At 27.2% G+C, this 20,479-nt stretch overlaps 2 protein-coding genes across 2 annotated transcripts; one reads left to right on the top strand and one right to left on the bottom strand.

The window, feature by feature from the left end:
* Positions 1-766: 766 nt before the first annotated feature.
* On the bottom strand, positions 767-8,582 carry LOC129969237 (ufm1-specific protease 1-like). Its single transcript, XM_056083699.1, has 7 exons — positions 8,414-8,582; positions 8,186-8,304; positions 5,979-6,068; positions 5,756-5,881; positions 4,639-4,741; positions 2,444-2,520; positions 767-982 (listed from the first exon to the last, which is right to left on the bottom strand). The coding sequence occupies exons 1-7, from the start codon at positions 8,424-8,426 to the stop codon at positions 851-853; spliced, it is 660 nt and encodes a 219-aa protein (XP_055939674.1). The 5' UTR covers positions 8,427-8,582; the 3' UTR covers positions 767-850.
* A 233-nt stretch (positions 8,583-8,815) lies between these two features.
* Positions 8,816-15,420, top strand: LOC129968664 (U5 small nuclear ribonucleoprotein 200 kDa helicase-like). The gene has a single exon (XM_056082787.1). It carries the CDS (start codon positions 8,836-8,838, stop codon positions 15,223-15,225), a length of 6,390 nt encoding a protein of 2,129 aa, XP_055938762.1. The 5' UTR covers positions 8,816-8,835; the 3' UTR covers positions 15,226-15,420.
* Positions 15,421-20,479: the final 5,059 nt, after the last annotated feature.

Genomic DNA, 20,479 nt, shown 5'->3' with positions numbered 1-20,479 from the left:
TAAAAGCAACCATAAAGAAAGTTAAGGAGGAAATTGCTTTTTAAGAGAGATGTTTGCATGTAAAATCAAATCTATAAAAATCCTGATATCTATAAAAATTCCTGATATCTAATATAAATTATTATTTTTATATTTCTGGCTATGATCTTGCTGCTAAAATATAAGATACATTCTCTACTGATATGGGTTAAATTTTTGTTATTACAATAATTCGGCACATTTTATTTCATATTACAAAACAAAAGCTAATATGTTATGATGTGTGTCAGTAGACTATACAACCTCTTTTACTGGTAATTTCCTTTGTGTCAGTATTGATTAACAGTATTTGGTGTGGTTCATAAATAAATTAAACGTTTATAATATACCTGCTATGCAAGTCTTGATCATTATCTGTATTTCAGATTATATATATTATAAGCATTAAATAACATCTTAACTTTTATTATTTTTAAATCTGGGAATTAAATATCTTAATCATTTATTATTTATTACATTGCATTCAATCAGAAATGCATTATATAACTAAGATGTATGACCATTAATGTGTTAAACAAAGTTTAACATTGTGCTGATTAATAATATTTTTACCTTTAATTTTGGTATTTGAGTAATACAAAATAAATTTCATGTATGTGTTTACATCACATCTTTCCATGCATTGGACTTAACATTTACATTATTTATTAAGTTAAGTAATAGGTGAATTTGAAAAGTATAAGCAATATAAAATTCCAAGTTTTTAGGAAATTTACATGATGATGAGTGCATCTTTTCTTTATAGTCATATTTGCAATATGAAGAAAAAAAAAAGTTTAGGAATATAATGTGAAATCATAATATAGAAGATTTAAATGTTTATTAATGGAAAACACAGATTATAAAAAGAACTTGAATCTAAATCATTTACTTTATGCCATTTTATCCAACCTTCTTTTTGTAATTTTTCTTGAGTTGCAGACGGTCCAGAAAAATGAGGATCCTATAAAAATTCTAAATGAGGATCCACTAAATTCAATTGCCAAAATTATATATTAAGACATTTTATAATCATCAATAAAAAAAGCATCTTAATTAATAATATGCAATTTATTTTTTAAGTATTCATATTTTTTTAATGAATTGTATTTATATATAAATGAAATGATTATGTCTGTTTGAAAATAACGTAATTAAGTAGCTATTCGGGTGAATACTATAAATTACTTCAAAAATCTATGAAATTATACAATCAATACAAACAGCAAAATTAAATAATAAATTAATATATTAATGAATTATTTTGATACATAATTAAATAATAAATTTGCCAAAATAAAGCAATATTTAAAAAAATGCCATATTTAAATTTTTTATATAAAGGATTGATAATTTTTTAATGTTAATTAAAATTTTTAATGATAATTTTTTACTTTTAATTTAAATAAAGAATTAGATGAAAATTTATATTTAGTTGTTTTTTGTATTTAAGAACCAAATAATAGTTTATTGGGTGAAATTTAAAGAAAAAATTTTTAAGAATGACATTTAAATTAAAACAATGGTATAACAATTATTTTTATGGGCATACTGAAGTAAATTTATAAACATAAAACCATACTAAAAAGATTATACAATAATTTATTCATCTTTTATGTTATGTTCTCATAAAAAAAAGTCAACTAATGATTTATTAAGATGTCTTCAAACTAATGAAATAAATACAATCATAAAAGTAATAATGGTAATCAAATCATGAAAGACAATTAATAATAAAATTTTAAGAAGAAAGTACTTTAATTATTCTAAGAATTTTAGATGAATTATATTACACTTGAAATAATCTAGAATTCAATTTGCTTATCTTTAGTATTTTTTCTTTGTTTTGGAGTTACGTACTTAATACTCTTTTTTTATAAATTTAAAACAATAATGATTACAATCATTTGATACCAGCTTATATTCCTCACCCCTTCTTTATGAATTAAAAGTCACATTGTGCAAATAAGTAAAATGATTTCTTTTTAATTTTTTGCTTTGTTCAAACATTTTTGAGTAAACCTGATTTTTTTTTTTTTTTAATTCAGCAGGAATTTATTTTAGATATTAATTACAAATATTTAATACTTCCTGCAACTAAGAATTTTTGCACTACTTTCAGATTAAAAATAATTATTGAAAGTCAAAATAAATGTAGATATTATAAAATATATTATCTAATGATAAATAAAAGTAATTTTAGTTAGATTTAATTTAAATTTAACAAATTAAAACTAAAATTTTTGAGGGTTTTTTTTTCTTCTAAAATTGGATTTATTTACTAAATCTATGAATAATAGCATTTGATATAATTATCAGTATTCCATTAAAAGTATATACAAACTGTCAATTCCCACTTTTTTAACAGAAGTTCTAAAAAAATGTACTTATGTTCTTAATTCTATAAAATATTAACAACAAATACCAGTATTAGGAGAAAAGTTCCATCATTTGTCTCAGCAATACCTAATATTCCTTTTGATGAACAGTCTCTATCTCCACCTACCAAAAATTAACAATTAAAAATTACTTCCATGGGAACAAAGCAAAATAAGAAAACTTGACATAATTTAATAGCATAAAAAAATAAAATTCATTTGTTTAGCTCTTTTATACTTAAAACATATAAAATACAGTCTTTAAAATTAATATGTATATATTATTCTTAAGCATTTAAATTTAATTAGTTTATTTAATTCCTACAGAAATTATAAATTTCACTTAAAATGTTAAAATGGGGAAATTTTTTTCACATTTTTAATATATTTAAGTTTTAAATACCATTAGATTGAAACATTTTTCTTTATAAACCAATGGAAAAAAATTTAAAAGTTGTATTATAAAGATGTCATTTTAATACATATTTTATAACACTGTTTCCAATTATGGGTAGGTAAAAATATAATAATTGCATTTTAATATGCCAAAAAGTATTACAACTATGCAAATAAATAAAACCTCATAAAAAATAAAAACATTTCATTTTTTTTTTTTTTGAAGAATTATCAAAGATCAATATAATAGTTGAAATCTTCCTAAAGATATTGTAACATGTCAGTGTTTGAGAAAATACTGGAAATGTGATTTTGGAGCTAATCCAAGTAACCTGAAAATTGCAGCATAAATATGTGCTTTAATGTAACCATAATGAAGAAATCAATATATACCATTAGAAATCTCTTTGATCCATATAAAATGGTTTAAAGTATTAATATACTATATTTAATAAATAATTTTTGACATTTTTAATATATTTAAAATAAGTGTTTCATTAAAAATAAGTGTTTCATTAAATTGAAACACTTATGTTTATCAACACCACATTAACCAATCCAGCATCTTTTCATAATATATACTTTTCTTAATAGAAGGATGCCTTTGTTCTGCATCTAATTACTGGAAAGTATGGAAATAAAAATTAAGCATCCAATTTTTCTTGCTCTGTTTAGCATTGAAGAATATATAAATATCTATACCTAATATAACCACATATCTACACTTAATCCTTTTCTCTAGTAAATTAAGAACAGCAACATTTTCCAATCATTGAAAAAAATCTATAAACTTACTTTAATAACAGTATGATTGTACAGCTATTCGAATGAACAATCATTATATATTAAAAGATAATGTATGTGGCAAAGAAATCATTCTTATTACAATCATATTTATTACATAGTGTCAAATAACAGTCAAATGTAAACAAACCATCATAAGAACTTTAGCTTACTTCATTGAATGTTTTTACTGCTGCATGAATCTATTGCTATGCTTAACTAATTAATGGAGTAAGGATGTTATGGAGGGAGTTCACTGTGCCTCCAAGAAATCCATTTAGTCAGATGGAAGAAAGATATAAAAGAAATTAAGAAAATGGCTTCAAACAGAAAGTTTAGTCTAACAATTGGTAGATTTGCCAATGAAAATTGATGTTAATATCTTCCAAAGCAATTATTTTACAAGAAACAAAGCATTATTTTTTTAAGGAAATCAATTTGAATTATAAATAATTTCCTCCCTTAGTTTCAAGAATACTTTTTTAATTGAATTTGATACACAATCTTTTTTTTTTAATGTTATGATATAATTCAAATTCACCTTCAAAAAATTCTATAGTGAGTGTTTGCCAATCAAGAATTTTTTTACCCAAAGAAGGATTTTAACTCCCCCTCCTTTTTTTTTTTTTTTTTCTTTTTTATTTTGCATATATACACTTTTTAATCTGCAATATACTGATTCAACTGAATTCATGTTTTTCAATCACATCAAATAATAAGGAAAATTTATTTTTATAAAATGCATTCCATATTAATTATTTAACAGCCTAAAAAATCAGTAATCTAGCCAAGCAAACTAGTCACCAAAGAATATTGAGTATTGAGCATGCCTATAATTTATCTACTACTCTATTATACTTCTTCTAATCCAATGTTAATAAAATTCACAGTATTCTTAGGTTAAATAATTATTTCTTATTTCAATATGCATTAAAAATAGAATATAAATGTATTTTATACACAATTTGATAGTTAAATTTTTTACAATCCTTTTTACATTTTGAGTATTATACTATTTTAATCAATTTAGTAAAAATATTTTTATACTGAAAAAATTGCATACCCATCATAACAGGGCTTCCATGCTGTATAAAATGATCAAAGATGTCACTTCCATGTTTTTGCAATTCTTGGATATTTCTGCAATGCAATATTCTGCATGGAATCTATAATTAAAAAAGCATTAAGTTAAAAGAAGAATAGTGACAAGTTTTATTATAATTGCCATACAGAAATAAATTATGTGAATAAGGAATATTATTATTGACTGAAAAATAAATGAAAGATAAGTTGATCATTCGATCTTTAAATAGCATATATTAAAAATTTATGTTGAAACATATTTAAAAAACTTTTCAATTTAATGTAGTTCAGGAGCAAAACAGATATCATAATACATTTTGTTTTTAAAAAATTGTAATTTATTTTTCCTTCTATTTGAAAAATAAATAAAAGATGTCCTTAAAATTTTTGTCGAGCTGAAAAAATAAATACTTATTATATTTAAATGAGTAAATTCTATATTACATCAAACAGAATACACAAGAGAGCCTCAAAATCTTAAAAGAATTTTAAGTAAAACAATAATGCTACAAAATTTGCATTACAATTTTCACTAGACAATTCAATGGATTTTTTGAATAAGAAATAGACATCAATATTTATTTTAATTAGAAATTAAAATAAACTATTCATAGTTCAATATAACAATTTATGATCATACCTTAACTTCTCATTAGTAACATGGCTGTAACTACTAAGTTTTGACTATCCTTAGAAGGGTTAATTAAAAAGCTGAATTAATTAAAGAAGGTTAATTAAAAAGCTGAATTAATTAAAGAAGGTTAATTAAAAAGCTGATTCCACAAAAAAAAAAGACATATGTCAAATATTCATTCATAGCTAACATTATTTGCTCTTCATTAATGAGTAACAATTAAAGCTCCATTTCAATTTGTACTATTTGCTTTGTCTATTATGAATTTCATCATTTTTAACACATCATTGCATTTAATACTCAGATTTGCTTAAAAAATATGGTTAATTACATTTAAAACTTGAAAATATAAATCAGGTACTTGAATGGATTCAGAATGCATGTACATATCAATAAAAATGAAATATAACTCAACCTAAATATCAATACACCATGAAAATTCAACCAAATTTTTTAATCTAACCTTGTAAAAATAATCCAGACAATATGAAACTTCTACACTTCCAATCCATTCCCTTGACTCTATGAATGAGACATTTTTGTCACCAATCTCAACCAGAGCTTTCTGCAGTTCAATTATAGATGGTACCTACTGAACACAAATAATGAATATTTTAATAATTCTTTTTATAGTTTGCAACAGTAATTAAATAAAGCAAGATATAATAAGAAAATACAAAAATTACCTCTGGAGCTGATTTGCTATCTTGAATGTCAAAATGATTTTTTACCCAAGAACAAATTGTTTGCAATGTTCTGTAACCACAACCCCAGCCCTAAAATTAAAAGATAGGTGCGACTATATATTCTAATACATCTAATATTTATAGCGAAATAAAACCATTTTTAACATCAGCTCTATAAAAAAATTAAAACTAAATTTTAATAATTAAATTTCTTCTGACATCAAATTTTTTTATGTACAAAAACAAGCAGAGAATTTAATACCAACAATATACTGCATATCAGACAATGATTTAATATAAAGAATTCATGTTACTTAAAATTCAGGATACAATTATAAACAAGCAATTAATGAAACTTTAACATTTATGATAAATAATTAATTACTTGTGTACTTGCTAATTAAATCAGAAATCTAAACATACTATTATTTCTAATTATTATTCAGTAATTAGACTTTACTGCATAATGATATTACCAGATCTAAGTTATATCCAGATTAGCATGCTATTTTCTAAAACTCTCCAAAAAAGATACTAGTTTACAAAATTATAAATATAAAAAATAATGTAAAGATTTGCGAGCTCTTCATTTTATAAAACATATTTTCATTATATTGCATATTACTATATTCAGTGTACATAAATTATTCCCTGAAAAAAATTTGTATAAGTAATTTAATATTCAAACTATTTACAATACTTTTTCATAACTTCAACAGAATTAAAAAAGTATTTCAATATGTCATCTTCATCCTATAAAGTTGGTATACTAAATAAACATTTTCAAAACTAATAAACCAACATAAAAAGAAATTTAATATAAAAATACTTAGTAATAATTGCTCAAACTTAATAAGAAATAATGTATATATTATAAATAAATTGCAGGGCAGATTTTGAATGCCAGATACTATTTTCGTGGATTTAACTGATGAAATACTGAAGAGAATCTTTTTAATTTTTTGAGATAGGTTAAAAAATAATTTAATTCGAGAGGTTAAAAAGAAAATATTTCTGAATAAAAACTGCTTTAATTGAAGTGATGCAAAAGACAACTGTAAAATATGCAAAATATAACTGTAGGACAAACTGATGTATCTTGTTCAATAAATGCTTTATATTTACTTTAATGTTTAATCAATCAATAAAAAAATGGAGGAAACTACCATTATTTTATAATTTGCAGTACAAATAGCAATTATCTAAATTCTGGTAAGCAAACAAATTATTTATTAATATCTAAACATTTTGTCTTTTTTAATTGAATTTTAAGCAATACAGTTGCATAAGAAATATATCTCATATGCAACTAAGAAAGATAAAGCAGTACAAAAGCAATTTTTGGGTAAAATGAGCAATTCAATAACCAATACAGCAATATTTTTTCCATCAAATAAAAAGGAATGAATAACTAACTAACAATGGTTTAAGATATGTAAATTATATTCTTTAATACTCAGTAATATTAAATAATACTTTCAAATTAACATAAGGCCTTCGGTAAACATAATCTGATTTAAATTATGAAAGGAGTATCAGCATGCAGTCTTTGGTAAGTTTTTTTTTTTTTTTTTTTTTTTTATGGTAATCAATCGCTAGCAAGTAGTGTGAATATCTATAAATTTCAAAAAATTGAAAATTTTTCCTAAGGTCAACCTGCTTTAAAAAACATTCACACATGAAATTTTTTTTATTAAATACTATCTTAATTTATTTCAAAAGTACTTTTTGACTATTACTTCTAGACACCAAAATTTTAAAAATATTCAATGTATAATAATTCTTAGTATTCATGTATTAACTGTATGTCAGTAATTAATTATGAAAGATTGCACAGTAAGAGGGTCTTTTGCAACCAATGGCATGTGATTAATTTTAAAATTTGCAATAGAAAATAAGCAAAAATATAACTCAAAAACACAATCACTTAATGAGAATATATTTATTATAACTTTCTGTTAAACATATTTTATTTATAGTAAATGCATAATATTTACATTTTATTCAAATAAAATTTTATAGAGAGCATTGAATAAAATTTATTTTTAACAAATAGAAGATTGAGATTTTTTTTTAAAAATAATCACAGGAGAAGTTCGATTTTCAAAACATTAAAGATGATAAATGATTAAAAAGCAAGTCATTTATAAAATTTTATATGAAAGTGAAAACATTTCATAAAATATATTATTTTTAAAGTTTATTACCACATCATTGAAACCATCACATTTGTAATGGTAATAAAGGTAGTTCCCGCGAATCAGAGAAGATTGTGATTCATTAGCAGGTAGTTTCAAACCGAAATGCACATTTTCCAATAAATTTTCTGAAAGAAAAAAAAATAATAAACTTTGAAATAAATAAATTACAGAATAAACAGATGCAATTATAGAATTACAGATGCAAATATAGATTTAAAAATTCTTCATAGTTACTTTTATATTCCATCCTAGTTTTAAAATTCCATTAAAAATACAGAATTATTTATATGAAAAAACAAATAACAAAATGGAAACCGGTAATAGACAAATAAATAAACATGTTATTTCTGAGTTCAACAGTTGATGAATAATACTCTGTCAGCGGACTTGTAAAGTGCCATAAGTCACAATTACAACAACAACGTGAATAATACCCACCCCAATATTTTTTTTTAAAGTTTGTCAAGTTTTTAACTGGGAAGAGTTTTTTATTTGCATCAATAAAAATTTCTCTGGCTATAAGTTTTTAATATTAGTGCGTAAAATATTATTAAATGTTAAAAATGTATATAATAGCTTTGGCTTCTCATGAAACAACTCAACTTAATATTTTTCCTTTCTGAAAAATATCAACATACTAACTTTATTTCGAAAAAATGGCGGATGCTGCGGCACGATCGCTGCAGTTTGAGTATAAAGCTAATTCTAATTTAGTTTTACAAGCTGATACTCGTTTAATTGAAAGACGACCAAGAGATGAAGCTACAGGTGAAGTTGTATCTCTTGTTGGAAAGTTGGACGGAACCCGCATGGGTGATCGGTACCAGAGAACTAAGCCGGCTAAAACCGAAGAGAAAAAAGCAAAGCGTGTGAAACGTGATGAAACCAAATATGATTTTTCGAAACTTAAAGGGCAGACATTGCTCTCTGAAGGCATTGAAGATATGGTTGGTATTTTATATCGACCCAAAACAGCCGAGACAAAACAAACGTACGAAGTATTATTGAGTTTCATACAAGAAGCTTTAGGTGATCAGCCTAGAGATATTCTTTGTGGAGCAGCAGATGAAGTTCTTGCGGTTCTGAAAAATGAAAGAATTCGTGATGACAAAGAAAGAAGACGACAAACCGAAAGTCTTTTAGGAACATTAGCCCAGGAGAGGTATGCAGTGTTGGTTAATCTCTGTAAAAAGATAAATGATTATGGTGTTGATGATAAAGTTCAAACTACTGAGGACAATATTGATGAAACATATGGTGTTAATGTGCAGTTTGAAGAATCTGATGATGAAGAAGAAGATATATGTGGAGAGGTGAAAGAAGAAGATTCAAACGATGAGAATGAAGGTGACGAAGCTATGGTTGATAGTACTTTACATGCGACGAATTTGGGTACAGGTCAAGATACTTTGGGTAAAAGTGGCAAAGGACTACATCCTCGAGATATTGATGCATATTGGTTACAGAGAAAATTGAGTAAATTTTATGATGACCCTGTGATTGCTCAAACAAAAGCTGGAGAAGTTCTAGAAATTCTCAAAACAGCAGTAGATGATCGTGATGTTGAAAATCAATTGGTGTTATTATTAGGTTATAATCAGTTTGAATTTATAAAAGTCCTGCGTCAGCATCGTCAAATGATTTTGTATTGTTCCTTGCTTGCATCTTTGCAAAGTGGAGCTGAAAAGTCAAAATTAAAAGAAAAAATGCAGAATGATCCAGAATTAGAGAAAATTTTACGTCAGTTGGAAAATACTGACAAAGAAGATATAATACAAGAAGAAAGAGAACGTAGGGCTCAAGTTCGCCAAGCAAGAGTTGATGCAGATATTGAAGCAATGGATATTGATGGTGAGAGCATACCACAACTTCAGCAGTGTCGTGTTTTAGATCTTGAAGATATCTCCTTTTCTCATGGCAGTCATTTTATGGCTAACAAACGTTGCCAACTGCCAGACGGTTCCTTCCGGAAACAAAGACGTGGTTATGAAGAAATTCATGTACCTGCATTAAAGCCAAAACCATTTGATGCAAATGAATCCTTGGTGGCCATTGAAAAATTACCAAAATATGTTCAACCTGCCTTTGAAGGTTATAAAAGTTTAAATCGTATTCAGAGCCGACTTAGCAAAGCTGCTTTGGAAACTGATGAAAATTTATTGCTTTGTGCTCCCACAGGAGCTGGTAAAACAAATGTTGCATTATTATGCATGATGCGAGAAATTGGCAAACACATAAATTCTGATGGTACAATTAATGCAGATGAATTCAAAATTATCTATGTTGCTCCCATGCGTTCCTTAGTACAGGAAATGGTGGGAAACTTCAGCAAACGTTTGAGCTCTTACAATATTCAAGTATCAGAATTAACAGGTGATCACCAACTTACTAGAGAGCAGATAAATGCTACTCAAGTCATTGTCTGTACACCTGAAAAATGGGATATTGTAACTAGGAAAGGAGGTGAAAGAACATATACTCAGCTGGTAAGGTTAATGATTTTTGATGAAATACATCTTCTACATGATGAAAGAGGTCCAGTCTTGGAGGCATTGGTTGCAAGAACCATTCGCAACATTGAAATGACACAGGAAGAAGTACGACTTGTTGGTCTCAGTGCCACCCTTCCAAATTATGAAGATGTTGCTAGCTTTTTACGAGTAACTCCTGCGGCTGGACTGTTTTATTTTGATAATAGTTTTCGACCAGTTCCTCTAGAACAGCAATATATTGGTATTACAGAAAAGAAACCTATTAAACGTTTTGTATTGATGAAAGAGATTTTGTATGAAAAAGTAATGGAACATGCTGGAAAAAATCAAGTTTTAATATTTGTTCATTCAAGAAAAGAAACAGGTAAAACTGCTCGAGAAATTCGTGATATGTGTTTAGAAAAGGATACTCTTGGCCAGTTTCTACGCGGTGGATCAGCATCTACTGCTGTCTTAGAAACAGAAGCAAATCAAGTAAAAAATCTAGAATTAAAAGATTTATTGCCGTATGGATTTGCTATCCATCATGCAGGAATGAGTCGTGTGGATCGTACTCTAGTAGAAGATTTATTTGCTGATCGGCATATACAAGTTTTAGTATCCACTGCTACTTTGGCCTGGGGTGTGAATTTACCTGCACATACAGTAATTATTAAAGGAACTCAGATTTACAGCCCTGAAAAAGGTCGTTGGGTTGAGTTAGGAGCATTGGATGTTCTTCAGATGCTTGGGCGAGCTGGAAGACCTCAGTATGATACCAAAGGTGAGGGTATATTAATAACAAATCACAGTGAACTGCAGTATTATCTGTCCCTATTGAATCAACAACTTCCTGTAGAAAGTCAGTTAATAAGCAAACTTCCTGATATGCTTAATGCTGAAATTGTTTTAGGAAACATTCAGAATATGAAGGAAGCTGTCACTTGGCTTGGATATACATACTTGTACATTCGTATGTTGCGAAGTCCAAATCTTTATGGTATCCATGATACTTCTGAAGATCAACTTTTGGAAAAACACCGTGCTGATTTAATTTATACTGCTGCTACTTTACTTGATAAAAGTAACTTATGTAAGTTTGATAAAAAGGCTGGAGGTTTCCAAGTTACAGAAATTGGTAGAATTGCAAGTCATTATTACATTACTTATGAAACTATGACTGTATATACTCAATTACTCAAACAAACATTGAGTGAGATTGAATTGTTCAGAGTATTTTCTTTGTCTAGTGAATTTAAAAATTTGACTATACGAGAAGAGGAAAAACTAGAATTGCAAAAACTTATGGAAAGAGTCCCTATACCAATCAAAGAAAGCATTGAAGAACCCAGTGCTAAAGTTAATGTATTACTGCAGGCTTATATATCTCAACTAAAACTTGAAGGTCTTGCATTGATGGCTGATATGATTTACATTACTCAAAGTGCAGATCGTCTGATGCGAGCAATATTTGAAATTGTTTTGCATCGTGGTTGGGCTCAGTTAACTGACAAAGCTTTGAGTTTGTGCAAGATGATTAAACGAAGAATGTGGCAATCCATGTCACCATTACGTCAGTTTAAAAAGATTCCTGATGAAGTTATAAAAAAAATTGAAAAGAAGAACTTTCCATTTGAACGCCTTTATGATCTTGGGCCGAATGAAATTGGTGAATTTCTCAGAATGCCCAAATTGGGCAAAACTGTCCATAAATATGTTCACCAATTTCCTAAGTTGGAACTTTCTGCTCACATCCAACCTGTTACTCGAGCAACTTTGCGAGTAGAATTAACTATAACACCAGATTTTCAGTGGGATGAAAAAGTTCATGGAAGTTCTGAGGCATTTTGGATCCTTGTTGAAGACGTAGACAGTGAAGTTATTCTTCATCATGAGTACTTTCTCCTTAAAAGTAAATTTTGTCAAGATGAACACATTGTTAAATTTTTTGTTCCTGTTTTTGAGCCTCTTCCACCCCAATACTTTATTCGTATAGTTTCAGATCAATGGATAGGCTCCGAAACTCAGTTGCCAGTATCTTTCCGCCACCTCATCTTACCAGAAAAATATCCACCACCTACTGAGCTATTGGACCTGCAACCTCTTCCTGTTTCAGCTTTACGAAATCCTTTCTTTGAATCGCTTTACAAAGATAAATTTCCTTACTTCAATCCTATTCAAACTCAAGTATTTAACTCGGTCTACAATAGTGATGACAATGTATTTATTGGTGCCCCTACAGGCAGTGGTAAGACAATATGTGCTGAATTTGCTGTCTTGCGTCTACTGTCTCAAAATCCAGATGGCCGGTGTGTTTATGTGACACCAAAGGAACCACTTGCTGATATAATTTATGCTGATTGGACTGCTAAGTTTGCTAACGCCATGGGTAAAAAAGTAGTTATCCTTACAGGAGAAACTGGTACAGATTTAAAACTTCTAGCCAGAGGTAATATAATTATCAGTACACCAGAAAAATGGGATGTTCTTTCAAGAAGATGGAAGCAACGAAAAAATGTTCAGAATATTAATTTGTTTATTGTTGATGAGCTACAGTTGATTGGAGGTGAGGATGGTCCTATACTTGAAGTCATTTGTTCTCGAATGAGATACATATCATCCCAAATTGAAAAGCCAATCAGGATTGTAGCTTTGAGCTCTTCACTTGCTAATGCAAAAGATGTTGCTCAGTGGCTTGGTTGTAATCAAAATTCAACTTTTAACTTCCCACCAAATGTTAGACCTGTCCAGCTTGAACTCCACATCCAGGGTTTTAATATAACACACAATGCATCACGATTGCTTGCCATGAGTAAACCTGTTTATCAAGCTATAACTAGACTGTCACCTAGAAAACCTGTCATTGTATTTGTGCCATCTCGTAAACAGTCTCGTTTAACAGCCATTGATATTCTTACTTACTGTGCTTCTGAAGCTCAACCTGCTCGTTTCCTACATTGCACAGATGAAGATATTCAACCATTTGTTGATAAAATTGTAGATAAAACCTTGAAAGAAACTATAAGTAATGGAGTAGCATATTTGCATGAAGGATTGAATGCAACAGACAGTAAAATAATTGGCCAACTCTTTGAAAGTGGAGCTATTCAGGTTGTTGTTGTTTCGAGAAACCTCTGTTGGGGTTTGTCGCTTGCTGCCCATTTGGTTGTTATCATGGATACACAATATTATAATGGAAAAATTCACACATATGAAGATTATTCCATAACCGATGTGCTGCAAATGGTTGGACGAGCAAATCGGCCTACCATTGATGACGATGGAAAATGTGTGCTCTTGTGTCAAAGTTCGAAGAAAGACTTTTTCATGAAGTTTTTATATGAGCCATTGCCAGTTGAAAGCCATCTCGATCATTGTCTTCATGATCATTTTAATGCTGAAATTGTTACCAAAACCATTGATAATAAACAAGATGCAGTTGATTACCTAACTTGGACATTCTTATACCGTCGGATGACACAAAATCCCAACTATTACAACTTGCAGGGAGTAACTCATCGTCATTTGTCTGATCATTTATCAGAGCTTGTGGAAAATACTCTAAGTGATTTGGAACAATCTCGTTGCATAAGTATTGAAGAAAACGAGATGGATGTTGTTGGCTTGAATTTAGGAATGATTGCTGCTTATTATTATGTCAATTACACAACCATTGAATTATTCAGCATGTCCCTGAACAACAAAACCAAAGTTAGGGGTTTGCTTGAAATCATAAGCTCTGCTGCTGAATATGAATGTGTACCCATTCGTCACCGTGAAGACAACCTTTTAAAACAACTAGCTACCAGGTTGCCTCATAAATTAGCTAATCCAAAATTCAGTGATCCACATGTTAAAACAAATTTACTACTACAAGCGCACTTATCTCGCATGCAATTATCAGCTGAACTGCAATCTGATACAGAGGATATTTTGAGTAAAGCTATAAGGTTAATCCAAGCCTGTGTTGATGTCCTCAGTTCTAATGGTTGGCTATCTCCAGCTTTGGCAGCCATGGAACTAGCTCAAATGGTCACCCAAGCCATGTGGAACAAGGATTCATATCTGAAACAGTTGCCTCATTTCACATCAGAAATAATAAAGAGATGTACAGATAATGGAGTAGAAACTGTGTTTGATGTTATGGAATTAGAAGATGAAGACAGAAACAAATTGTTGCAGTTAAATGATGCACAGATGGCTGATGTCGCTAGGTTTTGTAATAGATATCCTAATATTGAACTTAGCTATGAAGTCCAAGACAAAGAAGCCATCGTTAGTGGACAGAAAGTTTATGTTAATGTTCAACTCGAAAGAGAAGATGAAGTTACAGGTCCAGTCATAGCACCTTTGTTCCCTCAACGACGTGAAGAAGGTTGGTGGGTTGTAATTGGTGATCCAAAAACCAATTCTCTGATCTCCATCAAGAGACTTACTTTGCAACAGAAAGCTAAAGTAAAACTTGATTTTGTTGCTCCAAGCCCAGGTGAACATACATATACATTGTACTATATGAGTGATTCATACATGGGATGTGATCAAGAGTATCGATTTAATATTAAGGTGAATGAATAACTGAAATCATTGCCAAAACTTATACTTTTGTCTCCTAATTTTATGTATGGGAAGGAATTGTTTTTGACACATTTTGTATCTTATTCATCCTCATTTTGGTACTTGATCAAGAAATTCTTCATATGTATAAAAGTATATTGAATAAATGTATTAATACAATATTCTATGTAAAAAAATAAATTTCTTTTTATTAAATGCCTTTTTATAATTATTATGAAAACAAACAATTTGAAAATCTCATTATAGAAGTAAATGCATTAAATTTTGTACATCATTATTTAGGATTGTAAGTTTATGAGAGAACAAGTTTATTATAATTGAAATATTTAATTGTATTTTATTTGAAAAGTTTTTTCTATATTTTGCCATTTAAATTTAGTTGCCAAATAACTATTAAAATCCAAAAATATAGATGTTCATATTAATTAACTTAAAATATTGGAAGCAGAAACTGATTGTGTTATAAATAAAATATGGCTATATATTGTAATTCTAAGTACAAAACATCATATATATATATATAATTAATATATGAGGTATAGCATTTTGAGTAACAATAAATTGTTGATAAAACTTCAAAAAAAAATGTGCATTTACCTGTTAAGTAGTTGCATAATAAATTATAGAAAGTGACTTTTTATGTAATTTATCATCTACTGAAGGGTATTAATATTATTTGAAAGATTTTCAACTTTTAATTACAGCTAGAGATATATTGCCTGCTATTTGATTATTTGAAATTGTTTCTTTTATTTTAATTTGGTTAACAATAAACATGCTTGCAGTTTGTATTTAGAAACTTCATCGACTTTTAGAATGTCTTTTCTGATTTAAATTGTATAAAATTTGTTTAAGTAAAAATATTGGCAAGATAATACTTATTTCATAATATAAATTATATGTTAAACATTTAATCAGTAACTTAACTAGTTAGCGCAGGAAGAGCAAGTATAATTACCAGAGAATGCAGTAGCAAATCATTTAGGAGAAAAGGTGTTTTTACTTATTTCCCAGTGCCTTAAAAATTAAAATGGGGGTAGAGGACGTACAGGTTACTGTCCTCTTTTACAAACTATAATGTAATTCATGCTAGTCATCTCAAAACAAAATAGCAAATAATTTTCTGTTGCAAAGATTGCAACTCTATTTTTCATTTTTGAAATTTAAATCAAACATATTTCATTGTCCCCATTAAGTTTTAATTTTTCTCTAAAAAATGGTAATTATATCATAGATGAGTTTTTTAATCGTGAATTTATTTGATCTTAAACTTGGAGAGGGTAGAAAGAGATTAAAACTTACAAATTTTAGATTTTTTTAAGCTAAATTTTATTAATTTGGTTTGTTGTATGACATTTATTAAAAGCACATGAATATTTTGCATTTTGTAAGAAAATGGCAATTACATCGATTTTAAAAATTAAAATTTCTAATTATTAATTTTTTGTTCATTTATTATTAACCAAGTAATTAGGTTTCATTTGTAACTTCTAATTAATTAATGCAGTTATTGTAATAACCAATAAACGAGTAATTTTACTGAAAGAAAGTTATACATGCATATATATCTATTCATCAGGAATTTAATCTTTTTTAAATGTTTTTTTCTGCTGAGGTGTTGTTTTTTTCCCCTGCATATGTGGTAATTTATATTTGAAAATTACTTTGATATGTAATGTATTTTTTATGTAGATAAATTATATGACTAGTTGTTTTGATTTTTTTGCAATTATTCTTAGCTGTGCACTTTATAATATGTTAATCTTATTGAGTTTGAGATTTAAAAAAATGGCAGTAATTAATTTTATATTCAATTTGTGCATTCCGATTAACTGCAATATGAATTTTATGGCATGTAACATGTAATTATAATCGAAATTAAATTCATACTTGACCAAAATGATAAATAAGCTTATTTTAAATATCAGAAAATCATTTTAAAAAACTAGAAGCACTTAAATGTAAGATCTAAATAATTAATATTATTATTTGCAAAATATTCAGTATATTTTACTGCACCTGTTTTTATTTAATTATTATTATTACATGTTTCCTAAATAATTTTTTATTTGTTTGTAGCAATTAATGCTTCCAACACCAAAAATGAAATTAATTCATTAACTAAATTAGTGAGGGTGATATAGCAAAATTTAAATTAATACAATGTTTTAATTTGAACCGACTGATCACCAAAGTCATCATCATATTAGCTCAAAAGTGTTTATGTATATATGTTATTATGTGAGTTTTAATTACAGTTTCAATTTTAATGTTTTTTTTTATCATTAAGTTTCAGGGAGGAGGGATATAAGGATTACAGGTTTAAAAGATAGATTACAGTTTTAAAAGGTAGGTTACTATTTTATGTAAATACTAGCTGATTCAGTGATTACTAAAAATTTAACACTTTAATGATATTACTCTCAAATAATAAATGTCAAATCACCCAACCTGTCATTATATGGGTGAATCAAATATTTAATGTGAATTTGTCTTAACTGCATCCTCGGCAAAATATTTTTGAACTTTATATAGACTTATAGCTCATATTATTTAAAAGCCTTTCATCATTATGTTATTCATTTCTCTAATTTTTTGCTTATATCTTTATGTATCTAATTATATCACAGGAAAGAGCAGCAGCATTAAAAATTGAATACAGTTTTAAAAAAAATTTCACCATTACTTAGTTTTGAAATTACTAGTTAAAAATTTCGACTAAAAAGCATGTCTTTTATTGAAACTTACTTAACTGGAAAAATGGGACAAATCTTTATATCTTGATCATGGACTTGAAAAAAAAAATCTGGAGGTATCTGTAATTAAAATAATTTCAGTTTTACTTCAATAATGAAATGTATTATACTTTTTTTAAAAAATCAAAACCAAACTGCTGAACAATAAAATTGGTGTCACTGATAGGAAATGAATGATAAAGTTAATAAAGAAATATACCTCTGTATTTAATGTAAGTCCTAAAATGCAAAATATGGTAACCTAAAAACCATAGCGCCTTGTTATCATATTTTATCATCTGTGTATTATTCCAAGCCTATTTTATATATTAAGCCTATTTATGATAATTATTTGAATAATTAATACATATCTGTAAAATTTTTTCTTAATTTCATATATAATATTTTTAGATGATTCATTTATCTCAAATATACATTATATTTTTGGGTCAATTCAAAAGAACTCTAATTTATTAAAAAAAACAGGTAAAGCTATTTTAAATAAGAATATCTAAGAAAAAGTATAAAACTTTTGCTACAGGTTTTTGTGATCTAGAATGAATAAAGCAATTTCAACTAAGAACCTAGCTAAAGGAGAAAATTACATAATAATGCTGAGATGACAAATTTTCATGTGCTTACTAAGCAATGGTGTATTTGTTTTGCGAATCCAGTTACATGAATTTTCATAAACTATCCACATGATTATGCTGAAGGTTTGCAAAGTTGAATCTTGTATATTAACATTCATCATTATTGTTTGTGTTTCATCTTTTCAAATGAATAAATTTTCTTTCCATTCAAACATACAATGGATTTGTGTTAGCGATATTTCAAAACAGATTCCTAAAATTTAGTCGATAAATCTAATATATTAATTCTAAAATATTTAATTGCTTATTCCTAAATAGTGATAAACAAGAGAAATTATAAACATTTTGGAGAAATATTATCTAATGAAATCATTACTATAGATATTATTAAGTCTGATAACTTCTGTTAGAGGCTTCAATCCAAAGAATAAAAATGTTTTAAACAATCTAATACAAATGTAAAACTATTTAGAATTTTTTCAATAGATCACTCTTTTAGATTAAACTATTTTGAATGAAAGACAAACAATTTTTTATTGGTTTATTAGAACAAGAAATTAAAATTTTTGGTTGCAATCTAAATAAAAAGCTATAGTTTGTGGATAAATTTTAGATTTTTCTAGAAAGTGAACTTATTTTCTCTTTTTGATTTTGAATCTTCCTACACCACCCCCTCTCTATTGCTAATATTTATTTCATTTTTCCTAATGTAATTATTTTTTTTAAAAAATTACCCATATTTTTTGTTTTAAATCAACATTTTTTTTTAGATTTTCCCCCTCCCACTTCCAATTAAGCAAAGTAACTTATTGATAAATAATATTTTTGTGTCTTCAAATTTCTCATGAAGTAAACTTTTCAAAATGATTTAAATAAATATTTTTATAAGATTAAGTTTAATTTGTTCAAAATAATAATTAAAAATGTATGGTAAAAGAATTTTTATCAGGGAATTCAGTATTGCATATTAAATTATATCCAATTTAAATTAGAATTCAACAGTATGATTAAAAAGCATGATTAAAAATTACAATATTGTTAATTATATAATCATCAGATCAAGTAGATCTTATGTGAAACTGCTTTTTTTTTTTAAAGGCAGTTTACATATTTTTTTAAAATTATTTTTAATTAAAAATTAGTATTTTTTTTATTTAGAAATTATTTTAATTAAAATATATTTTAACAATTATACCTGCTGCTTTTATTTCCTTATTCTTTGTAATCATTACATTTATATAGTACAAATGAATATTTTTAAAAATGTGTAATTCTACTTGATTCAATTTTTGAATTATTTAACGTACAATATATATGCAAACCAACAATTCCAATTTCAGTATGTTGGAAAAGGGGCTTTAAAATATGAAGATTCTTAAACTGTCTATAGGTATGTTCCCATATATTTTTATTAGCATCATACATGATACTAAAACCACTGTATATATATTCATTGTGTTTCTTGAAATTGTTATGCTTGTTTCCCCTTATAATAGCTTTTCTTTTTACAATCTTAAATAGGAAAATATAGAATTTGAAAGTATCTCCTTTCTGAACTTCTAACATTCATCATTTTACAAATATCATTACAACAAAAATTAATAGGAATGTATTCAAATTACAACAAATATTAATTTAGATAAATAGGAATGTATTCAAATGTTTCTGCAATAATTTATCTAATTAGTTTTTGTTCATCATTAGTTATCTTTTCATTTTTTTCTTTATTATTCATTTTCAAATTTCATCTCACAAAAAAAAAGGGCTTTCACAATGAGAAGATATTTAAAATAATTTCTATCATTGGTAAATATTATGACACTGCTTTCTTAGATGAAATTTCTATTGATGAAAAAGAGAACATTATAAATAATCATTCTGAACAGTAGAAAGCTTAGACAAGGGGAAAACACAATACTCGGAATC

Source organism: Argiope bruennichi, chromosome 5, assembly GCF_947563725.1.
Source record: "Argiope bruennichi chromosome 5, qqArgBrue1.1, whole genome shotgun sequence".
NCBI lineage: Eukaryota > Metazoa > Arthropoda > Arachnida > Araneae > Araneidae > Argiope > Argiope bruennichi.
Note: the sequence above shows the minus strand (reverse complement) of the source record. Positions and strands in the feature narration are given on the sequence as shown.

Bases quoted from the DNA above. Each gene is read 5' to 3' on its own strand.
- LOC129969237 (XM_056083699.1), bottom strand. The intron at 4,742-5,755 runs GTTAGATTAAAA...TTTTAATTATAG, and splicing joins GTCTGGATTATTTTTACAAG to ATTCCATGCAGAATATTGCA. The intron at 2,521-4,638 runs GTATGCAATTTT...AATTTTTGGTAG, and splicing joins TGGAAGCCCTGTTATGATGG to GTGGAGATAGAGACTGTTCA.
- LOC129968664 (XM_056082787.1), top strand. From the start codon at position 8,836: ATGGCGGATGCTGCGGCACGATCGCTGCAGTTTGAGTATAAAGCTAAT.